The sequence below is a fragment of the Channa argus genome, chromosome 9 (genome assembly GCF_033026475.1).
Source record: "Channa argus isolate prfri chromosome 9, Channa argus male v1.0, whole genome shotgun sequence".
Taxonomy (NCBI): Eukaryota; Metazoa; Chordata; class Actinopteri; order Anabantiformes; family Channidae; genus Channa; species Channa argus.
In genome coordinates this window covers 7,359,635-7,373,493 of record NC_090205.1, presented here as the reverse complement: position 1 = coordinate 7,373,493, position 13,859 = coordinate 7,359,635, and the positions used below count along the sequence as shown (strand labels likewise).

General features: G+C 39.7%; 1 protein-coding gene across 1 annotated transcript; it reads right to left on the bottom strand.

Annotated features, from left to right (window-relative positions):
• Nucleotides 1-410: 410 nt before the first annotated feature.
• On the bottom strand, nucleotides 411-13,648 carry LOC137132682 (kelch-like protein 9). Its single transcript, XM_067515497.1, has 11 exons — nucleotides 13,487-13,648; nucleotides 10,223-10,270; nucleotides 9,357-9,481; nucleotides 8,497-8,699; nucleotides 8,156-8,288; nucleotides 7,199-7,395; nucleotides 6,927-7,002; nucleotides 6,171-6,728; nucleotides 5,732-5,911; nucleotides 5,519-5,632; nucleotides 411-2,579 (listed from the first exon to the last, which is right to left on the bottom strand). The coding sequence occupies exons 2-11, from the start codon at nucleotides 10,225-10,227 to the stop codon at nucleotides 2,083-2,085; spliced, it is 2,088 nt and encodes a 695-aa protein (XP_067371598.1). The 5' UTR covers nucleotides 10,228-10,270; nucleotides 13,487-13,648; the 3' UTR covers nucleotides 411-2,082.
• Between the last annotated feature and the right edge of the window lie 211 nt (nucleotides 13,649-13,859).

The following is a 13,859-nucleotide window of genomic DNA, read 5'->3' as shown; positions in this document are numbered from 1 at the left end:
CCTTTCTCACACGCTTCAGTCCCTTGTTGAGTCGCATAGATTTCTTTTGACATCTTTATGCAAAGGACAACATACAAATTGGGTCAAGGTGAACAAAGCCTTGTTAGACAGAGAAGAACAGTTAAAGGGAATTCAAAATGACTTCTAGCTTCTTTTTTTTACTTTTCTCATTTCTGTTATCGTGTTCACATTCTCGTGTATCAAAGTGTCTCCTTGGCATGGCAGCCATGTGTTGTCTTATCTGTAAGTGTAAAGGAGGAAGTTTCAAGGGCAGTTTTATCATCACTCACTGCGTGTGTGTGTGCGTGTGTGTGCGTGTGTGTGAGATTGTAGGATTCTTGATGAGACTTTGGTGTTGTATGTATTTGGTATTTGGTAACAGTAAATAATATGATTCTTAGTCAATCACATCAGAATTAACATTTTATTTTCATATTAAACATGACAATAAAAAAATACAAAACAACATATTAATCCATCCACTGAGTTATTGGCAACAGGGATCAGCAAATAAATCCAGAGAATCCTCACTGTCTGTCTTAATTCAGCTTAAAACTCTTATGGCACAGAATCTCCTGCACACGCACAGTTTCAGACGGGACGGTGGGGAAACTTGCTGCAGTACAGTGAAACGAAAGGGGCACAGAGATTAAGTCTCATTTCTGAGGATTTATGTAAAGCGATGAGGACTGAAGCAAAGAAAGTCACAGGGGATTTTTGCTGTATGTCCATTTTTAATCTATGTAACTAATGTAGATTGTTTAAGTATAAAAAACCATCGCACAGCCTGCAATTTACTTTGTGATGTTGCTGCACAAATCAGGCACTAACACACAGAGAAATCATTTTCATTATTGAGGCCATAGTTTTGCCCCCGTCATTCATTTTAAATAGGGGAGCATTAGGACCACCTCCTTTTATAATGAACTCCAGCACGACTCCACCACCCACTATGACCTCAACAATAAACAGTAGAAAATTATCACTTTTATCACAGTTTCAACCTAAAACTAAGAAATTTTAAAAGCGGTAAAAACATTTTAAAAGGAGTATTCATGGTAGAGCTGCTGTATTGGATTGCATTGGGTTTTACAGGTAGTAAAGTGGCTAGTGAGTGTCATTTGAACGATAATTGCTAGATGTTATTTCTCACCTTGTTTTTATTTTTTAAACCCAACATCAAAGTACAAAAGCATGTTTCACTGTAAATACATTTAAGTAGCAGTAGGAAGCAGTGCTGTAAGTGTTGTACAGTATTTGTACTTTACCTGGTCCTACAACTAATTTACTGGACTGTATTAATTTTTTACGTTCCTGTAGACATTTGGCTTTCTGAGTTCATTACTTGTTCCAAGTTACAAACCCTAATAAAAAGACGTCAGTCTGACCACAGCTTACATTTCATGGATCTGTAACACAGAACCTCAAAAGGTCACAAAACCACAAAATAATCACTTTAAATTCCACGTTTTTAGATCTGTTCCTCCACGTTTACTTACACTTGAGTTTATTCTTGTCGTTGCATTTTGCGATATATTCAAAAGTAAAAATTCCCGTTGGTATATTAACGATGATAGAATTGATAAACTGGTGTCTGCTTCACGTTTAACCCCATTATTTCCATAATTAAATCTAAAGTTGACCTTCTGTTCTGTTAACTGATCGTAATTGCCTCAGAGTTCAGTCACATCGACTGTTTACCTAGAAAACTGCTACACTCAGTGACCAACTTTGGAGGTTGGACCTTTGACCTATAATTGAGGATGTATTGAGTGTTTGAAAACTGTAGCTGCAGAGGGAAAGAGCTCAAGCAGGAATGTGCTGCATGGTTAACAATAGATGCGAGGACAGAAAATGGTGCTAGAGATAGTGTTGGATAAGAAGGTATAGAATTAGCAGACTGCTGAATGCTAATGTTAGCTGCTGTAGCTCCTCAAGCTTGCATCTGCAGCTTGTGTTTGCAGCCCACAGCACTTCCTGTTTTGAAATTATTTTGACACAACATGCAGGTGAATTTCGTCATGCCAATTCTGGTCTAAGAGCAGCAGACGTTGGAAACCCCCCCAACGTCTGTGGTGCAGCTCAGCTTTTAGCTGTCGGCAGCGGACACTCTTGTATCTGAGCCTCATCCACCGACCCCTCTGGTAAGTGAACTGTCATTGTACAGGCCCGAATCCCCCCCAGGGGCTCCAGCACGTCGAACACTCGGTCCCAAACATCCTGTTCGGGGTCATACCGCTGCACAATGTCAACCATGCATCTGCTGTTCCAGGAATAGCCCCCCACCACGTAGATCTGCTCGTTAAACACCGTCACGCCAACGTCGCTCTGGCCCCGAGGCATCGGTGCCACCACAGTCCACTGGTCGGTGTCGGGGCTGTAGTACTCACAGCTCAGGACGTCGTCGTAGTCGCTGCTGCCGCGGAAGTGATTCCCACCCATGACGTAGAGTTTGTCTCCTACGGTGCACATGCAATGAAGGCCGCGGAGCTCCATCATGTCGGCCCGTCGACTCCACGCGTCCGTCACCGGATCGTAGCACCAAAGCTCTTTTTGGAAGGTGTCATGGGTGATGCCACCTGTGCAGCAAATGGAGAATCAACAGGAGGAGAATCAATTATTCAGCTATTAACAAAATAGTAAAAATATTCCCGTGTAAAAGATCTTGTGTGTACAATGAAAAATATACAGCTAATAACAGCTTTCAGTTTGTTCTTATAGGGGTCGCACAGGAGAATGCGTTCCACACGTTGATTTGATGAGTTTTTACACCATATGACCTTCCAGCCACAACCCTCCCATTTTATTCGGGCTTAAGACTCCCACCAAGGTCACCTTTTATGACTGGGTGGGGCCACACCTGGTGGGGTGGGATTCGATCCCGCGGCCTTCTGCATCCCAACCCAGTGCCTAACAACTGAGTCAGCAGGCCCCCGGAGACCTTAATGAATTAAATTATTAAGTAAAAACTAATTTTAATGAAATTCGGATGAGGGAACATTTGTAGCTAATTAAATTAAATATGTTGATGAATTTTCCTAAAATAACGGAATTCAAACTAAAGTAATGCTATCAAATGATTTACTTTGTTTCCAAAAAAGACTAAAACCACTGACTGATTATCCATAAAAAGAACAAACCATATTCATCAGCTACCCCTACTTTGTCCACTTCATAACCATTCAATTCCACATCATAATATACGTTCAAGTCACAGTGAAGTTCTGTGAAATCTGAGATGTTAAAAAAAACAAAGTTGTATGAAAACAAACTGTAATATATTTTTAGAATCTATAGACTTTAACCAGTTTTAAATTTTATTATAATTCTTATATAATTCATGAGTACTTGGTGATTCAGGAGTAATAATCACTGGTTATGAATATTACTTCTTAGACATGAGGGGTACAAACTGGACTTGAAATGAACTGGTATGTGCTCAAATGTAAGACACAAGAAACAATTAGTCCATGCATGACAATTTGAAGAAGTGGTCCGGTACTTTCCTGTTGCTGGACTGTAAACACATATAAACACACATAATAACGCAACTTCCTGATTCTGATCTGAAGATCTCACCTACAAGTTTTTTTTAATATCCTACATTTTAATACTTTCCAAAAGGTTATATCAAGATTGTGGTTTTATTTTAAGTTCAGTAAACAGCTCTAATTGCCATTTGTCTCAAAATGTCCTCGTCGCTGTGTTGTAGGAATTGTTCAAGTAGCTGCTGACATTTATGCAGAATGTGCACATAATTCTAAACAACACTTTTAGCTGCTGCTCCACTTTGATTTTTTTCTTTAGGCTAAACTGAGAGAGAGCTGCTTTACTGTCCACTGAAATGCAATGAACAGTACGGTACACAAATCTAGCTTGCAGAGTCCAGATATGGTAGATTTTAGCAAAACATATTAAAGCCGCATCGAGTCACAGGATATAACATTGTTGCACGGCCCTGTGGACCACTTCAACCACAGGTCTTAGTGTTTGCTGCTGCTCGGTCCTACACGTGACAGAGAAGTTTTGGGTCACTGCTCGTGCGGTGGCCAGTCAGCTTCGCAGCATAGTTTTTTGTGATATTTGTACCTTTCGTGTGCTACAGCAGTGGGACAAATATAGTGTTTTTGAAGTTGAAGTTGATGCATGTTTCTTCTCTAAATGTAAGGGACCAGGTTTCCTGTCCAAAGTCGCTGAGAAAGATCATGTGGAGAGCGACTCGTGGGAGTATGCAGCTAAACAGGAAGTGGTTTCAAATGGGCTTTGAGAACAATTCATCTTGTCAAATGATAATGATCAGAGTTGCAATGTGGACTCAGAGGTCTGTATACAGGTTTTGTGCCATTTAAAAGCAGTCCAAATAGTCAAAAAGCTGTAATGATGTGAACAGAGATTTTAAGATAAGAGTCTGCGTTATATATTAATACAGTAAATAAATCCAGAATTCACACTTCAAATTTGGTTATAGTTTAAGCCTCCACACTTCGGTGAGATGTAACCGTTTTTATTGATTTTATTTGCTTCCACATTCATGGGAGCTTGTTGACATTAGAACCTCCCTCATCAGAACAGGTCATTTTTTTTGGAAACACTTAAAATGACCGCTGTGCATGATTTCTTGACGTCTGCTGATTTTGTGAGTAGTGGCTCCTCTGTCTCAGTCGCGAAAGGAGAAGCTGGATGATGTAAAGAGCTGCAAAAAGCTGCGGTAAGGAAATGTGTGTGGATGGTTGCATGTACAAAGGATGTGTCATCAATACTGAAGATTGTGTTTCTCGCTCGTATAAAGCGGTTATATTGGTTTCTTTTAACCACAACAGCAAGCAACGATGAGAAAGATCTTTCCAAACCTAACTATAAATTCACATAGTTCTAAGATCAGAAACTGATCAGTAACTGATCACACTTCACAGATTAGTTATTAGACATATAAGAACGAACTTTTGGGTTGTTGAGAGACATGCAAGTCTAAATTATGCAGTTAGTGTCAGTAAGATAATAATGAAGGGTTTTTATAGTCAGTCAAACTCAAGCCCTCATAAATGTTCAAATGTAAAAACTATTAAAAGTTTTGAAAGATAAATCCACATATCAAATTGTAATAAGGTGTTTATAAATAGATTTTGGTCCAAATGCCCTGCAGGCTGTTTCCAAAGATTCACAGATACTTTATCAGTCAGAAGGAACTTGCAGCCATTTTAAAACAGAAAAACAATGAAGCAGAAGAACAAGGCAGCTTAAAGCTACAATCTACAAATTTTGGGAACTGGGGTAGCTGTAGCATGAGACTGCAAACCAGCCCACCAAGGGTCAAAAAGCATCAAAGGCGTTTCCACAATCTGGAAACTCAAAAGTTGCCTATTATTGGTTTAATAAAGCCTTAGTGACTGATTTGTCTAATCAGTACCAGGGCCTGTAATTACTGTCACTGTCATCAGAGTGTTTTTTCCATAGTAAATAACAAAGCCTGGGTGTGTTGTGTCTGAAAACACAAGAGTCACTGACAGTGGGGTCTTACCTGAGATGTACATGAGGGCCCCATGAACTGTTCCAGCATGTCCATAGTGCGGCTCCACCATGTTGGTCACAAATGTCCACTCATTTTTCCTCAGGTTGTAACATTCCACCGTGTCTAACGGGAGTGACACACACATGTTGCTACATGGAACTGTTCAGTTATTTTAACTGCAGTAATAAATGCAATTATGATGAAATTATTTGATCAATTTACCGATCTCTCCTGAGGCATTCCGTCCTCCAACCGCATAAAGTTTCCCCTTCAGAGCACTGAGGTGGAAGAAGGTCCTCTTCTCGTTGAGAGACGCGATCTGAAGCCACTTGTCAAAGCGCGGGTCGTATCGGTAAGCGCTGTCTATGGCCGTCTTACCCTTGGTGTCGTATGTGCTCTGGCCTTAGAAAACAAAAAGTATATTAAATAATTAATTACAGTGTTGTGTTTGTCTATGCACAATTTCATAATCTTATATCTTAAAAACTGAACTTTCATATTCTTTAGACTGTTGTTAGACTTTTATACTCTATTATCAATTTTATCAATTTAAAAAGGGATGGAGTCTGATCGATAATGTATTTTTGAAACATTTGCCCTGACAACAGCTGGATGTGAGATTTACAGAGTGGACAGTACACTGAACAGTTGATGCACTGACCTCCAACAATGAAGAGGAAGCCTCCTAGAAGAGCCACACCGTGCTGGTAGCGTGGCACGTCCATGGGCTTCAGGGCCCTCCAGTGGCCGGTCCCTTCATCATACAGCCTCAGCTCCCGGCTCACCACCAGCTGCTGCCGCATCACGCCTCCCAGCGCCAGGATGTGCGTGGAGTCAGAGCGTATTTGTGTCCTCTCGGTTTGCAGGGCTGGCTGCATGAACGGCATCATCTGATAGTTGCTGGCCTCCAGCAGGAGGTTCACACAGGCTGTCTCAGAGCGCATCATGGAGTCCCCTTCGTCCTCATCATCCTGCGAGATCTGAATCAGCTCACTGGGACTCATCAGTGGGAAGCGAATGTGCCGCATCAAGGCGTAGACGGATGAGCGGCGTTTGGGAGGGTCATGTTCCAGCCATCCTCTGGCGATGTGGTAAAGCTCGATCTCAGAGAAACCCTCCAGGGAGTTGCTGGACAGAGCGTTGGCCAGGGTGGTCTCAGAGAGCTGGAGGTATCGGCCACACTGCACCAACACCGACAGGTTCTGGCCCAGAAACTCACCTAGGGTCAACAGAAACAATAATCATAACCTTCATAATTCTACGAGGTTGGGAAGCAAAGGAAGCCTGGACCACAGTTTGTTTGTGATCGTGTTGCTACAGATAATAGTTGGAAGCTCTCTGCCACCTCATCAATTAGTTTTTACAGACAACAAATGTTGTACTATTGTTTCTGGTAAATAACTTTTATATCTCTCACCTATGTTGAGCAAAACATCCTCCAGAAGCAGATCATTGGCGATGCGCTCGACTTCCACACAGTTTTCAATAGTGATCTGCATTAAGAAACAGTACAGAAAATTAATAGAATAAATGGATAAGTACCTTCCGATTTTCCTTATTTTATTTACTCTTGTTGCTTTTTTTTCTTTGGGTTCTGTACTAAAAAATAGACACTGAGGCTTCCAGTGTGTTTGCATATAATGAAAAGAATTGACGCAGGGACATTAAACTGAAAGAACAACCTCTCACCTCACTGCTCAGGAGCTGATTGCAAAAGCCCAGCACAGGCATGACCTGCAAGAAGTTTGCAGCCTCCAGTGTATCCTGGAGATTACCCATGTCCAGGCTGACTTTGGATGTGTAAATGAAGTCTATGATGTTCTGTAAACCTGTTGTAGTGACCCCATGCAGCTTGATCTCTCTCATCTCCTGCTCCCTCATGCCTCCTAAGTACAAGGGACAAAGACAAGGTAAAAGAATGACTTTGCATTATTCTTAAGATTTATCTTGTGCACACACAAATCCAAGTTGCACAGTCAGCAGGAAGCAAAGACAAAGCTGACACTGTAAACGTAGGCTGCGTTGTTCTGGGGCCGAGGACAAACAAAGATGTGCTGTAGTTAATAGGGTGTGGAAGGATAATAGTGTATCTGCCGAAAGGAAGCACAATGCAGAAGTGAATCAGGATGCCAACACATTCTTCCTCTTTTTACTATCTGCAAATGTTTATTCAAAAGCAAAAGTGTTGGTACTGGCAGCGTAAAATGAATCTTGGTTTATGTATCCTGTACACCTCTGTACAAAAGCTTATACTACTAGTACTTATCAAGTGAATATTTGCACTTATTGTTTTACCAGCATCAGGGGTCAGAAAGTATGAGTGGGGAGTTGTATCACTAGGTTTTCTCAGCAGTCTTCATTGTTTACAGGTTACGCTCCTCTTACCTGCACAGGTGAACATTTGTGTCACAAGAGGCAATACTGCTCTCATCTTTTTCACCTATTACACACAATGGCCTGACATGCTCAGTTTGAACTGACTTTATGTAAAAAACTTTTTTCGGCCATTTGATGTCGACTCTTTTGAACCAGCTTTTTGTTCCCTTTGTGTCTGTTTGTAGTTGTTTGTTTTCTAACTGAGCTCCTAAAAGGCCCATTCAGTGATCCATCCCTGATCGTATTAGGTTATGAGAGGTGACCACTCACCTGTGAACATTGCCTTGAAATAGTCACTGCATGAAGCCATGATAACTCTGTGGACAGGGAAAGTTTTCTTGCTGTCCCCAGGAACCAAGATAACATCACAGAGAGTCTCATCAGTGCGAAAAGTATCAAATCCCTTTGGGGAAAAACAGTATTTGTCATGAATATCTGGGCACAGTGTATTTTTACACGTGTAAGTTTATAATGTTGAAAACCTAAAGTGGGTTTTTTTTCTTTTGGTTTTGGTAGGTAATATGCAGCATGAGGACATAAAAAAAAATACAATGTCTTAAGTCTAATGCCGTCCTCATCCTGAGGAAATGTTTGAATTACTTTCCACACACCTGCAACACAGCTGCTCCATGTTCACTGCTGGTAAAGACCTTGGACAGTGGCCGAGGGGGGAGTTTGGGCTTTGTGGCTTTGTCTGGGCGTTTAGGTGTCATTTCCATCTGTGGAGGGAGAGGAGCGGGAGCCACTGCTGGAGCTGGAGCTGGAGCTGGAACGGGAGGTGGAGGGGCAGCAGCAGCCCCTTGAGGCCTGTCATCTATAGGACCAAACAAAAGCAGTCATGATATTTTTAGTGTTAATGTTATTCCTGACCTCTATACAACCACCATCCTGATATATAATACTATGTCATATATAGACTGTACGGTAAACATATATTAGAATGATAAGCATTAATATCAACAGTAAAAGTTCTCATCATGCATAATCAATATATTATTGGACGAATAATTCAGTAGTAATTTGTAAGTTGCACTTTATTGTTGCAGTAGGAGCTGATTTTAGCCCCATCGTGTACGAATGGAAGATCAGTTTATATTATGCATCATATCCTAAAAACTCATCATATTCAAGTACTGTATATATATTCTAATCATATCAACTGTGATGTGCAGTAAAAAAAAAGATTGTTCCTTTTGTAATAAAGCATTGAAGTATGAAGTAACGTGAATTAACTTGTAACAAGTACATTTTCAAGTACCGGGTTGAAAATTCGTAAAAAATAAATATACGTTGGTATTAATCTCAAACAATACGCTAAATTAGAAGTTCTGATTGATTTTGTATAATAAATACTATGTGGATTAACATTACATGGAAGTACAGCACTTGAGTTAAGATACTTCGCCGCATTGCAACACTTATTCCTGAATCACTTATTCCTGAATTATAGGTTCTATAATTGAGCACACACCTTGTTGGGCAGGTCTATCAGGTGGCTGAGCTGGAGGTCTCGGTGGATCTCTGGACTGATGCCTGCTGCCCAGACGAGACAGTCTGCGGCTCAGCCTCCCCGCCCCACTGTCATCTCCACTTCCCCTGCGGCGTAAGAGGGAAAGTTTAAAAACAGGTTGTGCTTTATTGTGTCACTGTGCATCACCCATGAGTTATTGTTCTTGCATCTGGATTTTAATATAGAGTTCAGTCTGCATCCCAAACAGTTTTCCCTGCATGGTATTTCTTTTATTGTCTGTTTCTCAGCACTTTTTACTTTTAAGTCGCGCACCACTTTCCTCAGCCTAACGTTAACCATGTCTAACCCAAAGCATTTTCAAGCTTGTGACTGACTTCTCCAACCCAGCTTACAAAATGTCCTCATCTGCTTTGTGCTGTGTGTCCTGTGACCCGAAAAGGAAGAACCAGTGTAAAGCTTAACCTTTAAGCGAATTCACTTCCCTTTTGAAACAGCTTTGACAGGACAGTCACATATTAATATATATCAATCCAAAGAGAGTCTTTGAATTTCTCATATTTTAATTCAGGGAAAAGGCAAAGGATTTAAATTAGTTTTGCATCTAAACTTGGTATATTTATGATATATTCACGCTGTCTCTTGTCTGATGACAGCTGCAATAGTCTCCAGCCCCCTGCGACCCAGATAGAATAACCAGTGACAGATAATGGATGGATGAAGTATTTGATTGTGTTTCAGGACTCAGTTCCTATGTGATGAAGTATACATACAGTATATTTTACAAGTGTGTGAAATATTGCAAAATGTTATGAGGTTATAAACGTTAAAGTTCACCACAAAAAACAAAAACAACAATAACAAGTTACCCCATGTCATTTGCCTCTTGAGGACTGTTGTTTCGCTGATGAGACTTCCTATATGAAGACAACAAAAGAGTGTTAATGGACAGAAATGTAACCCCACTTCAAAAAGAGTTGTGATGATACATAAAATGGAAATAAAAACGGAATGTAATGAATTGCAAATCTCACCAACCTATATTTTATTCACAATAGAACATAAACAACAAATCAGATGTTGAAATTTTGCCATTTAATGGAAAATATTAGCTAATTTTGAATTTTGATCGCACACATGGGCAACAAAAGGCTGGAAAAGTAATTGCTGCAAACAAACAAATGGAGGAGCATTTGACATATAATTAGCTTAATTGGCAACAGATCAGTAACATGACTGGGTATAAAAGGAGCATTTTCTAATGTAAATCTAATGTATAGAAATTGTGGAACAATTGCAGGAAAATTTTCCTCAACTAAAATTGCAAAGACTTTGAAGATCCCATCATCTACTGTATATAATATCATCAAAAGATTCAGAGAATCGGGGAATCGGACAAGGGGACAAGGCGGAAGCTCAAAACTGGATGCATGTGATCTTTGGGCCCTCAGGCAGCACTGCATTAAAAACAAGCATGATTCTCTCAGGAACACTTGTAGAAATCACTGTCTGTGAAACCGTTCACTCTGCAATCCACAAATGTTACTTAAAGCTGCATCATGCAAAGAAGAAGCCATATGTGAGCACAATCCAGAAACCCTGCCGTGTTCTCTGGGCCAAAGCTTATTTAAAATGGTCTGAGGCAAAATGGAAAAGTGGTTCTGTTCTGTAACGTATGCTCCCATCCAGACAACGTCTCTTTCAGGGAAGACCTAACATATTTCAACAAGACAATGCAAAACCACATACTGCATCTATCACAACAGCGTGGCTTTGCAGGAGAGGAGTCCGAGTGCTGAACTGGCCTGCCTGCAGTCCATCCTAATTCTTTTGAATTTGGGTTGTAAATATTTATTGGCTTCACACTGTTTGACCCCATACGTACCCACTACAGTCCACTAAGCAATGGTGTCTACTCGTATCACTTTTTACCTTATGTATATCCAACGCCCTTTACAATGCCGCTTCACATTCAACCATTCACACAAACATGAACCACCAACCCTGTCACTGCTGCAATAATCTGAGTGATATTTTGGCAATTCATGGAGGTTATTTCCCAATAATGCCCCAAATATGCTTTCTTCGGTTACACAATGCCTCAGCGCTCAACATGTTATGTTTTTTGCAGAATGTCAAACTTTGTGATGAGTTTTGATCTGGATGCTGGCAGATCCTCGACAGTAAACTTTTACAGAACACTTTCCAGCAATAAAATGTAATTGTAATTTTTTTTACAGCTGAAGTTGTATGAGGTTTTATTCAGTTTGCTGGACTTTTGTGTATCCACATTGCACATTCTGCACAATCTGAAACTATGTGTTTTTCATTAGAAAAAAGACCTTTGTGATTGTTGGTTTTTTTTTCGTTTAATGTTTGACATTGTTATTTCAAGCAGAATATAACTTCACTTGCAGTAATGTACTGAAAAATAAGGGGACATTTGTACATAAAGTTGGATTAATAATCGCTTCTTATGCATAATAATTACCAATAACAAGATGGGAATAGGAAAAATGTTTGTTGTAGTAAAGAGGTACTTATTAATTAATTACATGATAGTTGCAAATACTAACGGTGTAACTGTGGTATACGTACAGATAAGAAGAGGGTAAGATGCTCCACTTTAAATTACAGCCCTCATTTGTTGTACTTGCTGTATAACAACAGGTAACAAAGGGGTTTAGATTTAGGAACTTTTAAAAAAAGAGGCAGCAGCACTAACCCGCACCAATCATGTGATATTTAATTATTTATCAATAAGTTGATTGGAGTACTAAAGTTCAACTGATTTAAATTGCTTTTCCATGCAATAAAATTAAAAGCAACAAAAATAAAAGCATAACTGCTATTTATTTTCTCAAACATTTATATATCTAAACCCCTTTGATACCTGCTGTTATACAGTAGGTACAACAAATGAAAGGTGTAATTCAAAGTGAAACCTATTAACGTCTTCTTATCTGTAGCTACACCATAGTTTCACTGCAGTATTCACATTTATCATGTATTTTTTAATATATACCCCTTCACTACAAAATATTTACACCGTAGGTACTTTTCTTATTCTCATCTTGTTACCGTGTTATTCCCCAAAGTTTGCTTATTGTTATTAAGTAAGAACAAATACGTATCCATAGGTACTGAGGAGGTACACCGTTATTACTAATGAGTACACTGTATGTTTGCTGTACTTATCCTGTAAGTAGCGGGCTGTAGTAATCTAAAGCATTATCAAGGTTTGTGAGGCACAGATCAGGGCACAATGTACTTAAAACTGAATTTTCCCAGGAGCAAAGTGGCCTAATCGTTATAAAATGCTAGAAAATGAAATAACAGGAAATTATACAGATAACTGCACTCTGTGTTTAAGCGATTTATTATCATGACTGATGTTTGTACTAAAGCTTTTTTTTTTTTAGCTAAGCCCTGAAGGTTGCAGAGAGGTGAACGCTCACTTTAACAGAGCTTCACAAGAAGAGACGGTAAATCCACCAGTCAGGCCTTTATGGTTTAGAGGCTAGATCGCTTTGAGTCAATGCACCAAATCACATTTAAAGTAAAAGTCCCTCCCAAAAGGATTAAAAGATTTAATTTCTGCTAAAAGAGCTGAAATATTTAAAAGACTTCTGGTTTGTTGATTTTTAAACAAACTATAAAAACATGTTTTCACTTTGCAATTATGTGTCATAAGTGTAGTTTAATAGGCAACATGACAACTTTACCGAAACCGCTTTGTTGTTTTAGTACTGTTCATTTCTACCACCATATTTATTCAGGAACTGTCAAGCAACATAATTTAAAGTCGCCCAATGTTGCATCTTTTTTTCTTTTAATATATTCAAATTGAAGCCATTGGGTTACTTGTTAGAGGGTTTTGATTGTTATCCATATACTATACAGTAGTGATTTGTGCTTTTATAAAAAGGCACTCGCTCGAGTAGTTCTGTCATATGAATACTTACAAAACAGACTTAAAGTGAGTAATGCAGCACTTAACATACTGTACAAGTACTTTGTTGCACAGCTGACCGAGAACCAAATGCACGCGCAGGAGATAATAATAATATGTAAAGTGTCTGGAGGTGCTGTAAATGCAGCTGAATGTAAAACACGTCCAACATGTGACCTACCTGGAAGAAAGCTTCCTCAGCAGACTGGACCCCAGGCCTCCCTCCAGCCTGTCCGTCTAACAAACCAGAACCCTAAGAGGAATGCTGAGCAGAAAATGTCTTCTGCACTGCGCCAGCTTTTTAGAGAGCTGAAGCATTTGAGTGAGCATCACCGTTTCTTGGGCTTAACCGAGACCTCAGTGACTTCCTGTGCTACTTCTCTTTCTCAGTCTCTACGTGTTTCCGCAGCTTGAACACCACTGTGTCACACCGATGATAGTGTAAACAGTGAGTTTCACAAGCTGTTTTAAAGGTTTAAATTAAGTATGTAGGCACAGCAGCAGGCCTTCGATTACATGCAGTATATGAGACCAGCATGACAACCCAAATGGAT